The 21612-nt window shown below is 48.7% G+C and overlaps 7 protein-coding genes across 7 annotated transcripts; 3 read left to right on the forward strand and 4 right to left on the reverse strand.

Annotated features, from left to right (window-relative positions):
- Positions 1-1875: 1875 nt before the first annotated feature.
- J4E88_006101 (uncharacterized protein) lies at positions 1876-3311 on the forward strand (the record flags this gene model as incomplete). Its single annotated transcript, XM_049399731.1, has 2 exons — positions 1876-2132; positions 2210-3311. The coding sequence occupies 2 exons, from the start codon at positions 1876-1878 to the stop codon at positions 3309-3311; spliced, it is 1359 nt and encodes a 452-aa protein (XP_049254744.1).
- Positions 3312-3692: 381 nt separating this feature from the next.
- J4E88_006102 (uncharacterized protein) lies at positions 3693-4883 on the reverse strand (the record flags this gene model as incomplete). The annotated part of the gene is made up of 1 exon (XM_049399732.1): positions 3693-4883. The coding sequence occupies one exon, from the start codon at positions 4881-4883 to the stop codon at positions 3693-3695; it is 1191 nt and encodes a 396-aa protein (XP_049254745.1).
- A 710-nt stretch (positions 4884-5593) lies between these two features.
- Positions 5594-8611, reverse strand: J4E88_006103 (uncharacterized protein; the record flags this gene model as incomplete). The annotated part of the gene is made up of 5 exons (XM_049399733.1): positions 5594-5656; positions 5706-6647; positions 6695-7947; positions 8115-8478; positions 8558-8611. The coding sequence occupies 5 exons, from the start codon at positions 8609-8611 to the stop codon at positions 5594-5596; spliced, it is 2676 nt and encodes an 891-aa protein (XP_049254746.1).
- Positions 8612-9588: 977 nt separating this feature from the next.
- On the reverse strand, positions 9589-10665 carry J4E88_006104 (uncharacterized protein; the record flags this gene model as incomplete). Its single annotated transcript, XM_049399734.1, has 1 exon — positions 9589-10665. The coding sequence occupies one exon, from the start codon at positions 10663-10665 to the stop codon at positions 9589-9591; it is 1077 nt and encodes a 358-aa protein (XP_049254747.1).
- A 2210-nt stretch (positions 10666-12875) lies between these two features.
- On the reverse strand, positions 12876-13404 carry J4E88_006105 (uncharacterized protein; the record flags this gene model as incomplete). Its single annotated transcript, XM_049399735.1, has 3 exons — positions 12876-13126; positions 13188-13311; positions 13366-13404. The coding sequence occupies 3 exons, from the start codon at positions 13402-13404 to the stop codon at positions 12876-12878; spliced, it is 414 nt and encodes a 137-aa protein (XP_049254748.1).
- A 352-nt stretch (positions 13405-13756) lies between these two features.
- J4E88_006106 (uncharacterized protein) lies at positions 13757-14047 on the forward strand (the record flags this gene model as incomplete). The annotated part of the gene is made up of 1 exon (XM_049399736.1): positions 13757-14047. One exon carries the CDS (start codon positions 13757-13759, stop codon positions 14045-14047), a length of 291 nt encoding a protein of 96 aa, XP_049254749.1.
- A 971-nt stretch (positions 14048-15018) lies between these two features.
- On the forward strand, positions 15019-16632 carry J4E88_006107 (uncharacterized protein; the record flags this gene model as incomplete). Its single annotated transcript, XM_049399737.1, is given in 4 exon segments — positions 15019-15027; positions 15214-15462; positions 15534-16438; positions 16458-16632. 4 exon segments carry the CDS (start codon positions 15019-15021, stop codon positions 16630-16632), a joined length of 1338 nt encoding a protein of 445 aa, XP_049254750.1.
- Positions 16633-21612: the final 4980 nt, after the last annotated feature.

A 21612-nucleotide genomic window follows, 5' to 3' on the forward strand; every position in this document is an offset into this window, starting at 1 on the left:
CGAGCATACCCAGCCAAGCAGGTTGGTGGTGCTGCTATGCAGCTTCTCGCCTCGTCCACCACCCCCGAGAAGTACGCCGCAGCAACTGCCAAGCTGATTGAGCTCTTGCCAGCGATGATCGACGCTGGTGCTATGGTCGTCTTCTTGGTCAGCACTCAGTACATTGTGATCAAGCCCGTCACCGTCTGGGACTCAACAGCTGCCTACGTCAAGGACGTGGTGCTTGCGCCTTATGCCAAAGCTCTTACAGATCTCGGCATCACGCCCCCAATCGTCTACAGCGAGCTGTCTTACCGCGACCACTTCGATCGCTACATGGGCCCTCTCCCACGCGGCGCATACGAAGTCAACCGATACCAGTTTGGTGGCCGTCTCATTCCCCGAACTGTGGTCGAGAACAAGACCGCCGACCTTGTCAAGGTCTACCAAGAGCTTGCCGCAGAAGGCGTCTTGCTTGCTGGTAGCTCAGCAAACTACAAGAAGCCCGCTGGAGTCGCCGACAATGGCGTACTGCCCGCATGGAGAGACGCCATGATCCAGCTGCAACTTATCACAAACTGGGATTCCACCGCTCCTTGGGCCACCATGGAGGCAGCTCAGCAGAAGATGACCAACGAGCTCATGCCTAAGATTGAAGCCATTACTCCGGGCAGTGGCTCATACCTTAATGAGGCAGATTTCCAGCAGCCGAACTGGAAGGAGACCTTCTTTGGCAAGAACTATGACAAGCTGAAGGACATCAAGAAGAAGTACGACCCTAAGGATGTTCTCTACATCCTCAAGGGTGTTGGTAGTGAGGCTTGGAAGGTCAGCAAAGACGGACGCATGTGCCGTGCGTAGGGGTGTCGCGTAGTTTAATCTTCTTGTACATACAACTTATCGTCCTGGGCTTCTCTCAGTTCAAGAACTTATGAACTCTTACCAAATCCTCCACTTGTCGATGCATGTAGCGATGGGCCACTTTTATCATGATAAAGACGCGGCAAATCAATCGACGTTATCGTAGTGCGAGACATGAGGTGGCGTAGATGTGTCGTTGTGCGTTGGAAGGAGACAGGTAAGGGCATCGCTGTCTCTCGATTCGATGTTGTGCATCCGTGCACGATCAGGCCGGCTAAAATTCCACGTGACGTCGCGTCCCGATTTCTGGACCCTGTCATTCACCACACATTCCTGATGCCACCTCGGACTCTTCATCATTCCCTATATAGAATCTGCCTGGATAGTCAGCCATCGCACTGTGTGGGTCTTTTCCAGGCTGCACACATGGCTTTGCGAGTCGACCCCTGCGCCCGGCCGATGGCTGCCTGGCATTCCCGTTATGGGCATCTCGAGCTTTGATATCGGGATGCACTTCCCTTATATGTCTTCTCAGTGAGCTGCTGTGGTTTTATTGATATTTCAGCTAGCTTTCATCAACTTACATGTTTCTTCCCTTTTGCGCAAGTTTTGTCGCGTCATCTTTCTCTCGTATATCGTACAGCAATAAGGAACCGGGTTTTTTTTGCCATTCTGTGGATGCCGTCTGTCTTCAAATCAACGGTCATTAACTGCGATCGGACTGATCGGTCGTTGCGTTATCAGGACATGTGAAGAGGGACAAGGTTTCCTTCACACCGCATTCAGGACTAGCTAGCCGGGTCCAAGTCTGTCGGCATTCACTTCAACTTGGACGTAAACCCTACCCTTGTGAATTAGTCACTCGCCTCGCACACCACGTGCTGCCTTGTTTCTACATAATCTCCACACGCCTGAACTATTTCGCGCTCGGTACCGAACTCACTCTACCACTCTACCACGGCGCTCGAACGATCACCTTCGCAGCCCTCTTTAACTGAAAGAAATCCACACCATACTCCAACCAAATCAGCCATCATGTCTAAGAGCTGTGTAATCTGCGGCACCGAGGAGAGCGAAAGCGAACTACTTATCGAAGCTCCATGCCGCCGCCATTTGGTCTGCGCCGACGATCTCGCGAGCTTTTTCGAGAATGCGACAAACAACGAGAGTCTATACCCGCCGCAGTGCTGCGATGTTATGTTTGTGTTAGACGAATATGAGGACTATCTGCCCTGGGAGGTTTCTTGGGCGTACCAGGTGAAACAGCAGGGCGAGTACACGATCCTGGCAAAGTAAGTCCTAAAAGAATAAAAAACTGATCAGTTCGACGTGAGAGCAACAGATGGGAATTAAGCTAACTCTTGAACAGATTCCGAACATACTGCGCAAATCCAGCTTGCGCGAAGTTCCTACCCCCCGGAAACCACGTCGAAGACCCCGATTCGAAAATTACATATGCCATCTGCGAAGCCGAAGAGTGCGGAAAGTTGACCTGTGTCAAGTGCAGGACGTTGCTCGACCAAGGGACCCAGAACCACAAGTGCGACCAGAACGAAGACGATAAGAAGTTCAAGCAGACTGCGAACGAGAAGGGCTACCAAGAGTGCTTCGTTTGCGGCGCAACCGTGGAGTTGGCCGAGGCATGCAATCACATTACCTGCGAGTGCGGCAACTCATTCTGTTACATCTGCGGCGAGAACTGGCCTGGAATGCACGGCTGCCCGCAATATGGACCCGCGGAGTACGACGAGGAAGGATACAACCAAGACGGCTTCCATCGTGATAGTGGCCTCAGTCGTGAAGGTCTTACTCGTCGTCAAGAAGTCCTGCGTGCTCGTGCACTAGACGAGGCGCAGCGTCAGGCTGACGATGACGATGAAGATGACGAGGAAGAAGGTGATGCGCGAAATGATCCTGAGTGGGAAGTCCTGCAACATCTGACTCCTGACCAACGCGCTATTGTCAATATGCTTCCTCACGGGCCCCGCGAAGACGCTTTGGATCAGCATCGCATCGAGTTGTTCGAAAACCAGGGCATTTTGTTCGATCAGTTCAATCCTCATCCTCCGCCTCCGACTCCACACCCGCAAGATAATGATGAGGATGGTGACGAGGAAGGGGAAAACAACGGTGAAGACGATGAGGAGCGCGGCGACGACGAGAACATAAACGCAGAACATGGACCCGCTGTCGATGACTTCCTGCCAGGTCAAGCGGGAGTCCATGACCCAAGGTACATTCTCGATGCAAACGGAGAATTGCAGATTACCCGTGCTATACCAAACGACCAGCATCCCCCAGAGGTGCAAGGAGCATATCCCGCGGACCAAAATGAATTCTATGACTTCTCCGGCTCGAACATCCAAGTCGTCCCGGCCGACGAGGAAGCTGCCCAACAGGATATCCCCGTCACAGCCAGCCAGCCTCCCACTTCCGACGAAGCCGTCAACGACGACACACCCGGAGCTTAGTAGCGCTACGTCATCGTTGCCTGCGAATTCGCCCCAGGAACAACAGCCCACGTTATACTACGAATAACCTGAACAGGTCTGCAGACTACACTGAGTTATAGTTGGGCAAAGTAGAAGACCTAAGATCAACATAGGTTCAAGGGTGTTCAATTTTATGCTTGTATGAAGTGAGGGCATCGCTGTTTCTGGTACTGATGCTGTGCGCCGGTGCACGACCAGGCCGACTGTGGGATAGTGTTGGATCGAGAGATAAAGGAAATAAGGTAGTTGCTCGACATACACTTCATTGCGTCATTCATCATTGCAGTACTTTTGGTTCGTGTTCTCGTAGGGCCTGACGTGCTGTGTAATAAACGTGTCCACCCTCATCCTACCCGCCATCTACTTAACGAAAGTGTTGACAGGCAACCTGTAAACATCAATCGTCCAGTACGGCCTTCTAGTTCCCTCCCACTGATCACTCCCATGCAGTCCCTTCGGCACATCGATATCCTCCCACTGCGTATCAAAGCCCGCCTCGTACAGATCCATCTCAGCAACCTTGGTATAAACATCATAGCAGATCTGGCGATCAGCCCCGAGCCCATTATACCACCCAAACTTTCCGTCCTTGGCCAAAAGCGCAACCACATACTCCGCGAAAAACTCCTTGAGCGCCTTGTAATCCTCGGCAAAAGTATCGTAGTAGATCGCATCTAGCACAACGCCCTGCTCCACTAGCTTGGGCAAGATATCTTGCCACCTGCCTTCGTGGATCTTGACATTGGGCTTGTCGTACCAGCCTTGCTCACGCAGCCGCTGGTGCACTTGCGGGTGCGCTTCGATGATGTGGTGTTCCGCGGGGTCATGCGTGAGAATCGCCGTATCGACAATACCCATACCATGACCTACATTCATAGTCCGAAGACCGGATTTGGGGATAAGGGTCTCGGCGTGGCGTTGCATGATTTGCGTTTCCCAGTCCATCATGACAGCGTTGTCGGATTCGTCGAGGAGAATGCCAGGTTTGTAGCGGAGTTGGGATTTCAGGTATGCTTTGTTGTCTAGGGAGACGTCGTCAAGTATCTTCTCTTCGACGACTTGTTCCACGGCTTTGGCGTCCTCGGCGGAGACCTTTTGTTTCTTGGCGGCGGGCTGCTCGGTGGTGTCTTCTTCGAATGCTTCCTCCACGTCGTTGTCGCCCATGCCAAGGGCTTCTAGGCGCGCGAAGAGGATCTCAGCGCGGACACCGGCTTCGACCATCATTTCGTAGATCTTCTTTTGGCCTAGGCGGAGGGCAATGCATCCTGGTGTCTCGTCTTCCTTGTTGAGGTCGTTCCAGATGGCGCCATTTTGGAGGAGGGTCTCTACGGTTTGGATGGCGGCATCGCCAGCCTCCTTTCCGTCTTCAGCCTTACCGCATGCTGCGGTTGCTGCGTGTAGTGGTGATGTTGATACTGTTGCTGTGGGGTCTTGCACGTTTGCCGAGCCATCTTTGAGCAGGACGGTCAACGCCGGCACATCGTGACGCTCTGCCGCCGAAATGATGCGCTTGGCGAGGAGGATATCTTCTTCTGTTGCTTGTTCGGCCATCTTCAATTGCGATTGTATCGTCGTCGATCTGAGTTGCAGAATGACTGTGGGGTTGGGTAACTTTTTCCTGCAGGGTTCACGATAAGATAAGCGAAGACTAGTGCTTCACTGTGGCTTCCCGATGCGGCATGGACTGATAATGTGCTGTGCTTGGAAGGCCACGGCTTGAGTAGCAAATGACAAGGATAGTAGGTCGAAAGCTGCACGAACGATATTTGTAGCATTATGACATTCGCTGGCAGCAAGCATGTGCATACCTGCTAAATCATTTCGTGCTTCTATTGATGATCTAACAAACTAGGCTTCCGTCATAAGATACTACAAGCCAACGAAACATAGCGAGAAACACCTTCCATGAGTCTATAGAGATAGACGTATGCTTATTCAATCGCCACTTTCCTAAACACCTTGCTTCCATGCCATGCGAGCTGTCCAATTCTGATCGTATCCAAGTGAAGGCATCTCCACCCGTCCCATCAAGCCACAGGTATAGATAGTGATGCGAAACTGATGATGCCAAAGCATAACGCGCAACAAGGCCCCGCAAGAAGTAGTATCGTGCGGGGCGGACATGTATATAGACATTAGAAACGAATTAAGGGGCGATCGACGCGACAGAATAGATCTGATCCCCAACGGGTGGCGGCGCTTGCGTGCTGTATGCAAGTCAACCCGATGCCTTTGATGCAAAAATGAGCCCACTATCGGGCTTACTTCATCATCTGCGAAATGTTGTTCCACTTTTGCTTGAGCGCTTCGTGCTCTTCGTTGATCTAGAAGACTGGTTAGCAGTGCGCAACATCGAACTGGGTTGCAACTTACTGTAGCCCATTGCATCTTGACATCGACCAACTCCTTCTCCATCTCGGCCATCGAGTCTTCTAAGTTGCGGTTCTCGTTGTGGACGACAATGTTCTTCTGCATGACAGTCTCCATTTCGCTCTTCAGCCGTGCTTCAACCTCGGCAGGTTGGGTATCGACGATTTTCTGTAGTTCCAAGACCTTGGTCTTCAAAGTTTCGTTTTCTTCAGCGAAGTTCTCATTCTCGACCTTGGTCTTGATGAGCTCAGAAGCGACCTGGACATGTTCCATGTCGGACTGTTCAGCACGATGCTCCAAAGACCGAACCTTTTGCTCCAAATGCGTGACCTTGTCTTTCAATCCATGAAGTTCAGTCTCGCGCTCCTTTTCCACACGTTGCTGTTCTTTCCACTCAGCGGTGTATTGCTTGAGCATCTCCGGCGTAATCTTGACAGAAACGGCATCTTTGACGAGGGTATCGGCGCGATAAATCTCCTTGTCGATACCGGCCGTCGAACCGAAGAAGCCGTTCTCGAGAATGGAATTGGCCGACGGGGCTTTGTCGATGTAGACATCGAACAACCGCTCTTTGAGGAACTGGGTCAGGGTAGACATGTCCTTCATACCTAGCAACGTTTCGGCGTTCTTCTGCATTAGTACGATGCCGAACTTCAAGATAGCAGACTCAAGACCCTCGCTGAGTATCAGGTCGTAGATGCGCAAGACGAGCTGCAGCGGGAATCGGTATGCAAACAACGTGAGGAACCATTGCGTTGCGTAAAGCTGGGGCTTGACCTCTCTTCGCCGAAGATGGCAGTAGAGAGCGGGCTCCAGATCTTCCAAAAGACGTTCGAACTGGTAAAGATGCAGATGGAGTCCAGCCATATCAGCCACAAAGAGGTCGCGCAGACGATATTTGTTCATGAGCGTAACGAAAAGACTGAAAGCTTCTTCCTCAGGCATCTACCGAAGTTAGTAAAGCGACGATTATCACAAGGGTGATAGCTTACGTTGAAAAGCAGAGGCATGGCGATGAAGTTCATGCCTTGAGCGTAACCAACGGCGTCATCGTACAGAGCATAGGCTTTGCAGATGCCAAAGAGACCGTCTTGTAGCCCAGCTGCCATGAGGTACTTGGAGTAGCTCGTTCGGGCTCCGAGATCGCGCTTGATGACCTTCTCTAATTTCGAGATGGTGACTGCATTCTGCTTCTTTTCCGCCGCAAGCCTCGCTTGTACCTTGATGGGATCTTCGTCCGACGTGAGTGATGGCGAGCCTAATGGTGCAGTCGTGCTAGCAGCTGTTGTGGCCGGGCTCGAGTAGTCGGAATGCACAGAAGACGAGGAAGAAGCGACGGAGTCCTTTCCGTTCGCACTGGCTTGGCCGGTGCTGACAGTGCTGTTTCTGACGCTCATGTATTCTTTGTCTGTTCCACGAGCGACTAGCTCCCTGTACATGCTCTCCAGCTCTTCGCTTTTACTTTGCGCCAGCACTTGCCAAATAACACCACGGATAACTTGAGGGATGCCGCTGGCGATGGCGCGGTTCAGTTCTTCGGAGCTGGTACGCGCGATTGCGGCTGGGCCCTCATTGACCACTGACTGCCATAGGTCCCAGTCGACAGGCTCAGCCGCATCTCCTGCCGGACCAGCGGCGAAACCAGAAGCAGTACCGGGGGCCAACTTGGGATTTATTGTAGGTTGCTTTGCGAGCGCTGGAGGACTTCCTGGCTCTTCCTCAGCTAGAGGGGTGGGGCTGGCAATGCCGAGACCGAGGCCTGGCGATGCTAATGCTGCTGCTGGACTGCCATCTCCGGTTGTGTCATCCAGTGTTATGCCCGCTTCTTCCCTCATCCGCAGAATCTTGAAGCGATCTCGCAGGCTGCCCTGGCTTGATCTGTTCTTCGAGCCCATGTCTCCTTCGTCTTCGATCCTGCTCAAAGTGAGCTCAGGATTGCTGCCGATGGTTGCAATAGATGCCCCAGTATGACGTCGCTCGGCAGTTGTTGTAGCTGTGGGTGGAGACTCGGGCTTCTTGCTGGAACTATTCCTCGAAAGCCACGCAAAGGGGCCTGTGAGCTTCCTGGTCGTCGGTGCTGGCGCGGGTTTCTCTTTCTCTTGTACAGCGGGCGGGGCGGGTGGAGGGGGGAATTTTACGGGTGCCATTGTGCCTGAAAGGCCTTGTAGGCCACTCGCGGAGCTTGTGGAGTCTCGAGAGTCTCGCGGTGGTAGTTTGGGGAGTATGCCGGCAGCCTTGGAGCCTTCTGTAGGGAGTCAGCTCAGGTTCTGCGCTCAGCATGCATTTGCGCATGACGCATTTGTGGCTACGGAGTGAGTGAATGCGGGGCGCCCTCGCTTTTGAAGCATGATTCGCCGAGCATGCGCACATCACATAGCCCTAGATTATGCCAAACAGAGTAGGTGTACTCACCACTATCCAACGACACATCGTCCATGTCTGAGGTGACTGAGACCCTGTGTCCAGTCAAGAGTGGTGACTTGGCTGCCGGTGCAGTCTCGGTAGGCTTTTTGACGATCTCGGGTTCGCTCTCTGACTCGTCGCTGTCATCTTCGTCCTCATCCTCGTCGTCGTCATCATCGTCGTCATCCTCCTCGCTATCGTCGCTCTCCTCTTTGGGCAGTTTTGGCACTGCAGGGTTGGGCGAGACTGGTTTGCCGGCTTGTACGGTGGAGTTGGAAGACTCTCGCTGTAGGAGGGAGCGTGACCGTGACTGCGATCGTTCGGAGTGTGAGTCGGGGCGAGGGGTAATCTCAGAAGCGTCTTCGAAGTCGTCCTACACCGCCGCACGCGTGTTAGCAAACTCGCACACTGAGGCTCTCCGCTGCCGCCAGATTCAAACAGGCATTGCTTACGCCGTCTTTGTCGGAACTGTGTGAGCTCGTGGGTCTTTCGGTCTTGTCCGCCATATTTGCAAGGGTTGGCGGTGTAGGCTACTGCGGGTCGGTCGAGGGTATCTTGAAAGGCAGCTGCCGTCGACGTGCGGAACGTGTAGCGTGGGCGTGTGTAGAGAATAGAGATTAAGACGTAGTATGGCTCGGGCGTCGGGGCACAAGTCGGGAGGCGCGGCGGTGTTGTGGTGGTGATGGGGAATTAGGAGCGGGACAGCGACGTGGGTTGGTGAATTAGAGAGAGTGGAGCACGACCCTGGCACCCTGGCCGCGGCCTTGAACTTCGGGGAAGCCACTGAGGAGCCACAGCGACACCTCCACCCCCGTCCGTCACCAACAACGGCCGGCCATGGAAGACGAAGTCCGTGACAGTTCAGACTCTGACACGCTGCATGACGTCGCCCCCTTCATGCCTGGCTGCTGTGCATATGCAGCCGCACCGCCAGGCCAGCTGTTCACACGGCGCGCCGTGGTGGTACAAACAGCTCACCATGGCCTGCCATACATAAGGTTAATCTGAAACATGCACTAACGCCGCCGCTTGTTCGTCCTCCGCCCGCCCTGCGAATCGAGCCTTCTCCCACACGCGACAGGCATTCGGCACTATTTTTGGTTTTCGACCTGATCGTCCGCGACTGCAAAAGAATCAACCCATGGCAAGACGTCACTCAGGGGCCGGACGTCCGACGTTCTCGAACAAGAAAGAAGTTTCCTTTGTTCCTTCCCGTCCGGCCACCTGTTGATGACGCTCCTTCCTCTTGTGCAACGGCCGCGTCTCAGCCCGCCATCTCTGCTTCACGTCAGCAAATCCGTGCCACGGGGGGTCTACGTCACGCATGCTTCAGAAAAGGGTTTGAACAATAAGTAATGTGAAGTAGAATTGCAAAGTCAAGGTATATACATGAACATCAAGAAGGTGTCTCCAATCAAAGTTTCCAGTTCATCTCTTTCTCCCCGATTAATCTCATAGCCATTTTTATCTCAGAAGCTCTCCCTTAGGCGAGGCACTGGGAGTAGAAGTCGTTCTGCTTGACGCACTTGGCAGTGCCCTCGCAGGCAGTCGGGCCAGTCCATCCCTGGCCACCGCACTGGTACCAAAGCTTAGCAGCACCAGCAGTTCCGGAGGGAACAGCGCCGGTGGGGGCAGCGATACCGGCAGAAGGCTTGACGAGAGTAGCGAAGGTGGTGGGGGCCTCGGGGGCAGCGCTGGGGATGGTAGCGTTCATCGAGGGGCGGGCAGGAGCGAGGGTAGGGAGAGCGGCGGCGCTGGTCTCGGCAACGACGACAGAAGAGGCGGCGGGAGAAGAGGCGGCGGCGGCGGGAGAAGAGACAGGGACGGTCGAGTTAGCAGCAGGAGCAGATGGCTTAGCACCACCGGCACCACCGCAGGAAGCAACGGCGCCACCAGGAGCCTTGTAGGTGGTCGCGTCGAAGCCGTTGTAGATGTCGGGGATGTAGATGTTCTTATCCTCAGCCTTGTAGGCGCCGGGGAGCTCAATGGTAGGTGTGCATGAGCCCTCGCTGCCGGTACCAGTGATCTTGAGCTGCATGCAGCCAATGTAGAACTGAGCACCGCCGACGGTCTGGGCGCTGTGGAGAGCCAGCATCTCCGAACGGAGGAGGTACTCACCGCTAGCAAGACCGGTAGGAAGAGCAAACTCGTGGGTCATGTTGTTCTCCCCCATGATCTCGTTGGCCCACTTGCCGCCGACTTGGTCGAGCTCGTCAATCTTGAACCATCCGGCACCGATACCGGTAGCCTGGGCAGCATCGTCGACGGGTCCGTAGAGCATGTGGGTGATAGGACCTGGGTGGCCGGACTGGTCCCATTGGACCTTGATTGTGTCACCCTCAGCGGCAGCAACGGTCTCGACACCGGAGGGGACCTTGGAGCCGCCAACGTTGCAAACAATGTCGTCGCTGGTTACGTCGGTGACGGGGCTGTTGGAAGGTGGCATCCGGATGCCGACCTGGTAACCGGGGGTGACATCGTTGACCCAGAGCTGGTGAAGGTTCTGGTGAGCCGAGACGGCGGAGAGGAGAGCGCTGGTGAAAACGGCCTTGGTGAACATCTTGAAGTTTCAAAGTTGTGTCGTCGGTATGATATGTACAGTGACTGGATATGCAAAGATATGCTAGTGATGCCTGATCACGAAATGAATGTAGTGTAAAGAATGAAGTTGGCAAAAACCGGAACGAGTGTTGTGCAAGAAAGGACTGGCCTGATGGAATGATGAGCTGGAGAAGTCAGGACGACGGCAGCTTTTGTACTCACCCCACGCAGATCTATTCCCTGTCTTAGGCGCCTGGCATGAGATTAATAGTCCCGGAGATCAGGACAAACCGCCTGGAATCCTCCATGACACCCGTTCACGCTATCCCAGCCACTGGCAACGGGAACGACATCGCCTTGACAGATGCCAAGAAGCGACACGCCAGCAGTACATCTAGATGAAGTGCTAGTCTGCCCTTTTTGGGCGTTGTCCGCGATGCTTGTTTATGCGACAGGCACCATCCGAGATTGGGTGGGCATGGTGGTGGAGAAGCTGGGAAGCGAGCGTTTCCAGTCTCGCTACTTTGGGTTAGCGAATCCGTTTCAACTGTGCAGCCGCATGTTTCAAAACACTGCGAGAGCGGTTCGCTGGGAACACGATCCTGCAGCGAGTCGCGATGAACATGAAAACTTCGGTGTTCTTGTTGCCGAAGCCCGTAGACGCAGCTGACGGGTTCTGTGATACCCGGAGAAATTTCACAAGGCTGCGTTGATGCAGTAGTCGGTGGTTTGAAAGAACCAGAGTAACATGTGCTTGAGACTGCTTATGAATCATGTGAACGACTTTCATTGCAAAAGCAATCTACAGTTCACTTCCTTTGATGAGGCTGCACTTCATGACGCGCTGCTCCGGCGCCTGGAGTGGGGCAGCACCTCAGTCGCAGAAAATGTCTTTCTCATGGGGCTCGTCTTTTGAAGATGAAACCTGTAGGCGCTGGTACAGTGCGTCCTTCAAGCACCGTAGAAAGACCGTCCATTTCCTTGCCAGTGTCAGGCATTGGTTCGGATATTGGTGCTGTTGGGCTTGGAGTATTTGCAGTGGAAGTAACAGTGTCCGCGGGCAATGCGAGAGTTCCAGTAGAGACAGAGATGCTCCCTTGAAGCACTTCTCCATTGACGTAGATATGAATCTCCTGCACTGTAGATACTGGCAATGTCGGATGGATGATGGAGAGGAACCGTGCGCCAGCTAAGATCGAAATGAACCACAGCGTTATGAGGAAAAAAATGGCGAAAAGTACCCACGGCACAAGGATGCATTTTCGCGGCATTCGACTCAGTGCAGGCAGTGAGGTTGGGAAACCCGGTACAAAAGACTGCGCAAAGTGGGGGTGGTTTGTGTCCTGGTAGTCGGGCTTGACCTGAGCTTCCTCCATCTCCTTTGAAGCTGCTTTGTTGTAACGCGGGATCGAAGAAGGCGACTCATGCGTGGCTTGATGGTAGGGGTTGTTTGAAGCGCCACCTTTTGGTGCTGAACCAAAATTGGCGTTTTGGGGCGTATGAGGAGCGGTATACGAAAGGAACGTAGAGCTGTATGTTGGAGCTGGTGAAGGTAAGCTCCCCTGTTCGATGGAAGCCACGTCTAATGACGTTGGTCGGTTTGGGGCGTGCATGGTGGAGGCGAACATGTGGAAGATCTGTAAGTGCGACAAGAAAGAGGACCTGCCTTTTAGTGATTATAACAAAGAAACAACGCGGAGCTTGACTGCTGTAACAATTCAAGTGCGGACAATGCAGATAAAGGCACTGCATCTGATGAACAGCGTAGCATCCACAAACAATGATCTAATGCAATTAGCCTATGGAAAGAGTCATTAGCAAACGTTTCATCGCTTTCGTGCGCCTGTGTATCGTTTCTACGGCTGAATAACACATCTCGACGAATGCAGTGGTGGTGAGAAGATGGAGCGTGGGGACGACGGGTTTGGAAGGCGCGGCGTGCTGACGAACGATTGGCGTACCGGCGCTTTCCCTCGGATGCAGGGGCTAGCCTTGGGGTGTCATACTGGCCGCACCGAGTAGTCTCAATCACAGACAAAGTCAGTAGTTGAGCATGACTATCGTAGTTTTGATTATTGGCTCGTAAAATGTCCGATCATAATTGTTTGCACGAGATGTACGTGCAGAGTATGCCTTCACTAGGCGTGCTTGAGGGTATCATACCACAACTCCAAAACTCCCAGCGCAATAACCTTTCAGGCATGTCCATACATGATTCCCCGAGTATATTCAGGCTTTCGCCTTGCCCTTGCCAGTACCAGCAGGCCGACCTCGCTTCTTCCCTGCCGCGGCTGGCTGTGCGCGAGCAACTGGCTGTCCGTCTGCCCGCCTGCCCTCTGCTGTTCTGATATCCTCGAGCTCCTTCTCCAGCAAGCCTTGTAATTGTTCATTACGCCTTCCTAGTAGTAGTACATCGTCCGTATTGATTGTGTTGCGACCGGCGTGTTTGGAGAAGACTTCGAGGTCGCGGGCTGTATTTGCTGTGATGGCGTTAGCACCCTGTAGACTAAGCAGTATCTGAGGGCTCGAGGTTGATCGTACCGATTTGGGTATATACAAGCTCAGTAAGCGCACCGATGAACTGAGGTGTTGCATTCAGGTCGTTCTCCAACGTCTTCTCGTCAACGAACTGGCCGATTGAGTACCAGAGGGCTGACTTGAGCCGCTGTGCATATTGTCAGCCCAAGCTGACTATCAATTCAGACAAAAGACTTCCTACCTCTTCGCGCTCTGCTTTGGCATCATCGTTTGACGCCATATCGCCTCGTGGTTGAACTTCAGTCGCGTGTAATTGCCGGCCAGACGAGTGACGCGACGCGCCTAACGCGGGCCAATAGCGGGGCCTCGGTGATGACCGGGGAGAAAGTCACCGCCCATGTTCTGCCACCTGGGGGTCCACGCTTGAGTGATTTATTGTTATTGCGCGCAATTACTTCCTCGTCAACATCGCCTTTCACGCACAATTCCACACGCATCCGTCTATCGACAAAGTCACCGAACACTTCTCTCGCGTCACCCTCCAACGAAGCCGTAATCGCACCCGGACGTCGCTCCTCCACACTACTGCGCAACAAAACTACAATCGCGAATACAAACATCACATAGCCAAGATGGACTACGTACTTGACAACGTGGTCGAGTGGAAGGACCGTCTGGTCAACAACTCGATCAAGTCTTTCGAAGAGATGACCGCCCAGCGCTGGGTTCGCATCATCGCTATCGTGGGCGCATACCTCCTCATCCGACCATACCTGCTCAACGCGGCCGCAAAGAAACAGAAGCAACAATTAGAGAAGGAGGCTGAAGACCTTGGCTTGGGGAAGACAGATGCGTTAGACGCCAACGACTTCAGAGGCAAGGGCGTCAGGGTGAAAAAGGGCGAAGCGAAGAAGAAGGAGTAGGTGCACGCATAGGAAGATGGACGGGCATGGCAATGGGGGTGGTAATACTGTGAAATCAGGGACGAGGATGATCTTGATGGGAACAAGGAGCATAGACGGCTTGAGGGACATGGATATGGGCTGCATACCAACGGCGTTTTGGCATTCGGACTTGGCCAACATGCGGACCTGGAGTGTCTTTCTGGAACACTCCTAGCACGACGACTGCGATACCTGCGATGACGCGCCTACTGAGAACGACACAACAATACAATCGAGAAGAAATCGACGAGCTAAGCTCTGGGAAGTCCACTTCTGCTTCAGTATCGTAATTCTAATAAGATCAACTCTACCCCTTTCTCAATTCTTCAGCGCTTCGACTCTCTTACACCACAGATCGAGCATCGGTGTGTTTATCCTGATTGCTGGCTAATAGACCTTGATCTCGTTCGCAATTGCACTTCCATTCATGACAGAACCCCGTTCGTTCATTGCATGTTCACGCCACATCATCTTCACACATTCACCGCGTTTGCTAGCCCATCACTCCATTCCATAACCCAAACCACCCTCCCAGCAGCGGCGTCCGCTCACTGCCACTTCAGCCCATGATCATCACATTCACAACCCTTCCGCTTCACATGCTTTCCCTTCATAACCCAACTTACTCACTTCCGACTATGTACCCGCACGCGCAACCTGAGCACTACCAATGCCTGACAACGACGCGTACCGCAAGCAAGTTCAAGGAAAAGTCCAGGACCTGGTCTCTGAACGTCACGAGAAAAGTGGTGCAAAATTGGTCATCGAAGCTGTGGTTGAGGGTGTGAAGTTGTATCGCAGCTACAAAGAGGAGAAGGGGAAAGAAGAGAAGGGGAAGGGGAAAGAAGAAGGGAAGCACAGGAGACATAGGAAGGGACGCGATATGGACGAAAGTGGGAAGGATGGGCATAGGAGGCACCGTAGGCATAGGCACGGTGATGAACACAGTCATGGATCCAGTGGTAGACATCGACACCGTCGTCACCGTTCTAGATCGAGGGATGACGATCGTGGAAGACACCGTCACAGCTCACGGGGTGGACGCTCCAGATCACGCCGACGCGACCGGAGCAGAGACATTCGCGACCCAGTCACCGAGCCCCCTCACAACGATGACTCCGAGTACCATATGACCGGTGGTGCAGGACCAGCAAATACTTTGCATGATGGCCATCGAAGGGCAGACGCTCCATTGCATGGGGCTGAAGATCGACCTGGAAGTGGCGGCAGCGGTTATCAAACATCATGGGAAGATTTGGCTCCTGATCCTCGTCCCCGATCGCGATCTCGTGGACGCAAGGAAGCACACTGTACAGAACGTAAAAGATCTCGTACACCCCATCGATCTCATCGTCGAAAGTCTGGAGGACACCGGAGCTCACATCGGCGTGACCGTTCGCGTACCAAACAACCGGATCATCGTCCAGGTCGCATAGGCGCATCGCGATCTCCAACAAGGCAGCAGAAAGGACCGGATGGCACACCGTTCGGTAGCTTACCCGAGTACAAAAGCAAAGGCGGCATAGGCATGGGTCTCGGGGATCACATCATGGCCACCTATAGGCACATCAAAGCCGAGCATGAAGCAGGCCACCGGACCAAAGGCGCATTGGAGAACGCCATTGACGGGATGAGAAAGAAGAAGACGGATGCGAAAGATTATAGCGACAGACTGCGAGAAGGCGAAAGGAAAGAGAGGGAGAAAATACGAAAGAGCGAACCAGAGCGTGTCAGATGGGCCGAACGGAAGCCTGAAAAGACGCGGGGCGATGAATCGAAACAAAAGGCTGCTGAAAAGGAAGCAAGAGAACGCCATCGTCATGAACAAGACGAGCGTCGCCGTCGCCGTGAATACGAGAAACAACTTGAACACGAACATCGTGAGAATCGACGACAAGAGGAAGACAGGAAGAAGGATCGTAGCTCGCCGATTCCTGAGATTCGTGTTCAGCCCCCTACGGCTAGTGGGACTCCCCGCGGTGAACAAGACGAGCTTCGTGAGAGGCAAAGGCAAGATGAGAAGCTAAAGCAAATTGAGGAACAAAGGCAGGAGGAGAAGCACTGGCAGGATGAGAAGCGAAGGCAGGATGAGGAACGAAGGCAAGAGGAAGACAGGAAGAAGAACCGTAGCTCGCCGGTTCCCAAGGTTCGTGCCCAGCCTCCTGCATTTGGTGGAACTCACATTCCCCAGTCAACTCCGGTGGCTCGCGATTCTCAGGCCCCTACTGCTCCGAAATATGCTCCTCCACCGGCTCCAAGACGGCCGAGCAGACCTATCCGGCCCAATACTCCTCCCAATCGTACACACCCAATTGCTCCAGTAGCGCACGACTGGTATGCGCAACCCCCTGCTCCGGAAGAGCAAGACTGGTATGTGCCACCAGCCCAGCCTCCGGTGTCTGAACATGGTGCAAGAGCAGGCTACTACGACCAAGCCCCAGGTTCGCCGATGCCAGGGAGCTATGGAAATCATCTCGACCATGATTATCTGGAGCATGGAGGGGATGATGAACAGCCCGTTCGTGATGAAGTGCCGTACCTGGGCACACGCCCTTCCCCTGTAATGGCAGCTCAATATCCCGAGAGCGTTCCTTCTCCTATTATGGCAGCTCAATATCCAGAGCGCGTTCCTTCTCCAACTATGGTCGCTCAATATCCAGAGAGCATTCCTTCTCCTGTTATACCTCCATACCCGGATACGCCTCCTTCTCCTGTTATGCCTTCATACGCAGATACACCTCCTTCTTCGGATGTATCAGAGGGTTCTTCGAGATCGTCGTCGCCAATTATGTCGCATGCAATACGTGCTCCTTCGCCACCAAATCGTTTCTCACCCGAATTCTTACAAAGCATACCGATGCCAGCTCCCCAGCAAGCGGCATCTCCCCCAATCCCACCACCGCCGCCACCGCCCCCTCCACCAGTTCCACCTCCACCTCCGCCTCCACCAGCAGCAAGACCACCTCCTCCACCTGGACCCCCTCCACCACGCTCAGCAGGACCACCCCATATGGCCGCCATATTTGGCGAAATCCTTGGCCCACGCAAACTACGTAGTGTGGCAGCTGAAGAGAAAAATGACAGTAGTAACGCGAAAGCGGGCAAGGTATTGTACGAAGAAACAGCACACAGTCGCGAGGTAGAAGAGCACGAGCGAGCTCAAGTCAGGGACGCTGGTAACCGTCTGCCAGTGTCAGGAGCTAGTGGATGGAGTACCGCTTACTCCGCAAAATCAGAAGCCGATGATCGACCAGAACCTAACAGGGCGTTCAGAGAGGAACTAGCGAGGAGATTGGGCCAAGGTATTGACACTTCTACGACGGGGACTCCAAGGGGTTCTGGCGATAGCTCACTAACAGCAGGCTCTAGGACTTCGATGAGTGCCAATGTGTCGCGAAAGCTGCAGGACGAGAGTATGTTGACATATCCCTAGAGCTACATAGTGTTGTACTGACGTTGTCGTAGAGGCTCCTTTCCAGCGGCTTTCTAGATCAGAGAGTGGGAAGGATCTCATATTTACTTTGGCGGCACATATTGTACAACCAGATTGAAGTTTTGACGGGCTTACTAGGAAATGATGACGGGATGGAACGAGATGAGGTGAGTTGGAATGCTGGGAATGGATATCCGGGTAGGCAGACCTGTGTGAGAGACAATTGAAGTATTCTTGTCCAAATAGATCCTCGCGTCATAGATCATTTGGTCCAATTTGTCGCGGATGTGTGCATTGTAACGCGTCTGGTTGGTGAAGAGTGAACGCGTACGCACCAGGTCCGTGATAGTGAAGTAGAGCTCCTAACCCCAAGTTTGACAGTCAGACTGTTTTCGCGCTAAAATCGCCCCTAACACATAACCTAACGCACAGCCTACCTTACTAAAGTTTACTAGTAGTCTTATATTGTTGCTAATAATTACAGCATAGAATATAGCATTATTACTAACACCTATATATAGAAATAATATATTATTATAGATATTATAGTACTATTTTTATATTACGCATAATTTTTTTAACGTTCTAGGCTATATTAGAGTACTTTTAGCGCGTTTTAGACGTTATTTTTTACCTTTTCTATAAAATAATTGCTTATAAATGTTATTCTATATAATATATATATAATAATAACATTATCTATAGACTTTTTTATAATTTTATATATATACAAAGAGACTATTAAACTTTAGAATAATATAGTCTTTCTAAAGAGCTAAATTTATATATAAAAACATTAGAAGCTTATTTTAAACGCGAATTTAATAGTTTTTAACGTATAGAATTATAGTTTAGACTATTTTATTACTTAAAACGTTATAGTACTAATATTTTAGAGGTATATTAACATTCTAGACGTATAGACTTTTCTTAATATAGGCTTAGCGCTAATAGGTAATCTTTAGAAATAATTATAGTAACGCTATCTATAATCTAACTATTCTCTACTATATTCTTAGTATTTATATTCTATAGTTAAGGTTGTCTCTAATATTTCTAATACTTCTTAGCTATTATTAGTACGTATATACCTTTTAATCTTATTCTACTCTTACTATATAATATAAAGTTATTATACTTAACGCTGCTAAGCTGCTTCTTTGCTACGTTAGTATTGTTCTAGTTAATATCTACTTTTCTTCTTTTAATTAGTGCTAACAAAGGCTTTAATATAAGTATCTATAGCTATTCTCTAACATTTTAAATAATCTTACTATATTTATCTCGCACACTATATATCTTGTATACCTACTCTTAATTTAAGTCTTTTACTTTATCTATATATATCTATAATAATATAGATTAGCAAAGGTAATATAGAGTATTATCTTAGACGTACCTTATACTAATAGTAGTTCTATTTATACATATTCTATATTTTAAAGGTAAGACTACTACTATATATAAGAGGCTATAAGAAAAGAAGTAGAGGCTAGCTCTTAATTATTATAAGCGCTCTCTTTAGATTATTCTATATAGCTTTAAGATTATAGATTAGTAGCTTTATAATTAGTAGAGAGATCTAGATATCTTTCTTACTAAATATTATAGTAACGCCTCTAACGTTAATAGTTCTTATCTCTTCTCTTTAGTAAGCGCCTATAATAATATTACTTAGTTAGATAGTATTATTAATATAGCTTTATATGTTCTCTTATTAAGAATAACTATATACTATTTTCTCTATCTCTCTAGACATTAGTAGTATAGCTATAGCGTACTACATATTATGTATAACGTTACAGTGCTAGTAAATATAGAGGTAGATAGTATCTATACTAGAGAGTAGCTAAACGTTCTTAATAAGTATAGAGAGAGACTAGTTGTATAGGTTAACTTACAAAAGTATAAATGCCTAGTAATATTATAATAGTAGTAATATTAGTGCTACTACGTTACTAACATTATAAGCTAGTAGTAGTAGAGTGCGTTATAGACGTTAGAGCGTATAGATAGAGAGATTCTCTAGTCTATAGATATCTAAGTCTTTAGTATATCTCTAACGTATTAGAGCTAGCTATAATTATTAGCTACGTTCTTACTAGAAAGTATATTATTATTTTTAACGCGCCTGCTTAATTACTACCTCTTTAGCTACCTCTCTTATTTATATAGACATTCTAAATCTATTAGCTTTATACTTCTACGTCTATAATAATAACACTTGTATATATAACGCTAACTCTTAGTCTTTAGTAGTAGAAATGTTATAGGTATTTAGTATACTAAGAGCACTACGCTCTTAGAAGTACTAAATTTATTTAAATACTTTCTACTTTAAAGCGTTATAGACTATATTAGATAATTATTAAAAGTAAATAAAGTAGAACGTTAGTAGGTTAAGGTAGTATCTTGCTATTTATTACGTTGTTGTGTTTATTATTAATAATAGTAAGTAGGCTAGATTTGTAGTAAATAATAATTAGTAAGACAGAATTATTAGAGACGCACTAGAAAGGTCTTACCTAGTTATATATACAGGCTCTACTACTCTACTTCTTATAGTGTTTAGAACGTACACTACGTTTATAAGTATAGAGATATCTTTACTCTATAACTATTATACTCTACGCTTATTATTATTATACTTTATAATACTACTACGCAAGAAGAAGATAGTAACGTTTAACTTACCTAAAGAGGTATTAAATACAATTACTCTTAGCTAGAGCGCTAGAGATAATAAGCTAGAAAATAATAATAATCTTAATACTATTAACTAAGATAATCTTAGCTATAAGATTAACGTTGCTGCTAAGCACTAAGATAAGCTAAAATAAGTTAAGTAGAAATTAGTGTTTATAAAGAAGGAGCTTTAATTATTAGAGATAACTATAAAGTAGTCTTATACTTAATCTATAATTAGAGCTTATAAAGAGTGCATTAGTAATAATTATATAAGGTAGTTATTAGCGTTAATAATAAGTCTAAGATAGTAGAAACGTTTTAAATAATAGGTTAAGGCAAAACGTCTAGGTTTAGAGCGCAAGCTTAATAATTCTAGTTCTTAGATGCTAAAGCTTATTACTCTCTAGATATAGAAGTTATGCAACACTATATTGTTAGTAATAAAAGAAAAAGGCTAGTTCTGTTATTATTAACGTTCTTTAGCCTATTCTATTATATTCTCTATATATAAAGACTCTGCTCTAGCTTTAAGAGCTACTTTAGTAACGTCTAAGGTAATTAAAGATAAGCTAGATGCTAATACGTAAGATAGTTAATTATTCTCTTATACCTAAAAGATAAGAGTAATAATTAGCTAGTACTATAGGTATTAAAAGAAGCGCAGTATAAGCGAGTAGAAAGAGAGAAAGAATAGAAAATATACTAGAAATCTATTCTATTCTATAATAGTGTTAACGTTAATAAAGAGTATTAAACGTTAAAAGGTATATTCTTTAACGTTTTTAGAGAGTATTATTAACAACGTTTAGGTATAAGTAGGTAAAGTAGCTAAGAGTGCCTACGTAGTTAAGAAGAAAGATTTGCAAAATATATAGAATAATACCTAGGCTAGATTTCTAGGTAGTTATAATAAAAAAGCTCTTTCTTAATAATTACTACTTAATAAGCGCAGTTATATTATTTAGGTATAATATTATTAACAATTAATAATATACCTAGCATATATAATATTATTCTAATACTTTCTATAGCTTAAAAAGTATCTATAAATTAAGCTATAGATACTGTAGATTATTAACAAAGAGAAGAGAATAATTAAGCTTACTCTTCTCTTCTGTAAAACACACTAGAATAGAGGTTTATACTATTACTCTATATAATTACTTCTATTAACGTCTAGTATATAGAGATTAAGCTATTTATTCTTTACGTTAATTAGCGTAAATATTATCTCTTAATTCTAGACCTATTACTTAAGTAGCTAGCAATCTTAGAGATTTAGGCTAGCTATCTTTTTTAATAATTTAACGCTCTTAATTATTTTAAACTATAAGATATAAAGGTAATTATAAGTATATACGTTAGTATTATTTAAATAGTAACGTTACTAACGTATTATAAAATAGTAACAGCGTTTATTAAG

Source organism: Alternaria novae-zelandiae (genome assembly GCF_023758075.1).
Source record: "Alternaria novae-zelandiae strain BMP 2774 chromosome Unknown scaffold_11, whole genome shotgun sequence".
NCBI lineage: Eukaryota > Fungi > Ascomycota > Dothideomycetes > Pleosporales > Pleosporaceae > Alternaria > Alternaria novae-zelandiae.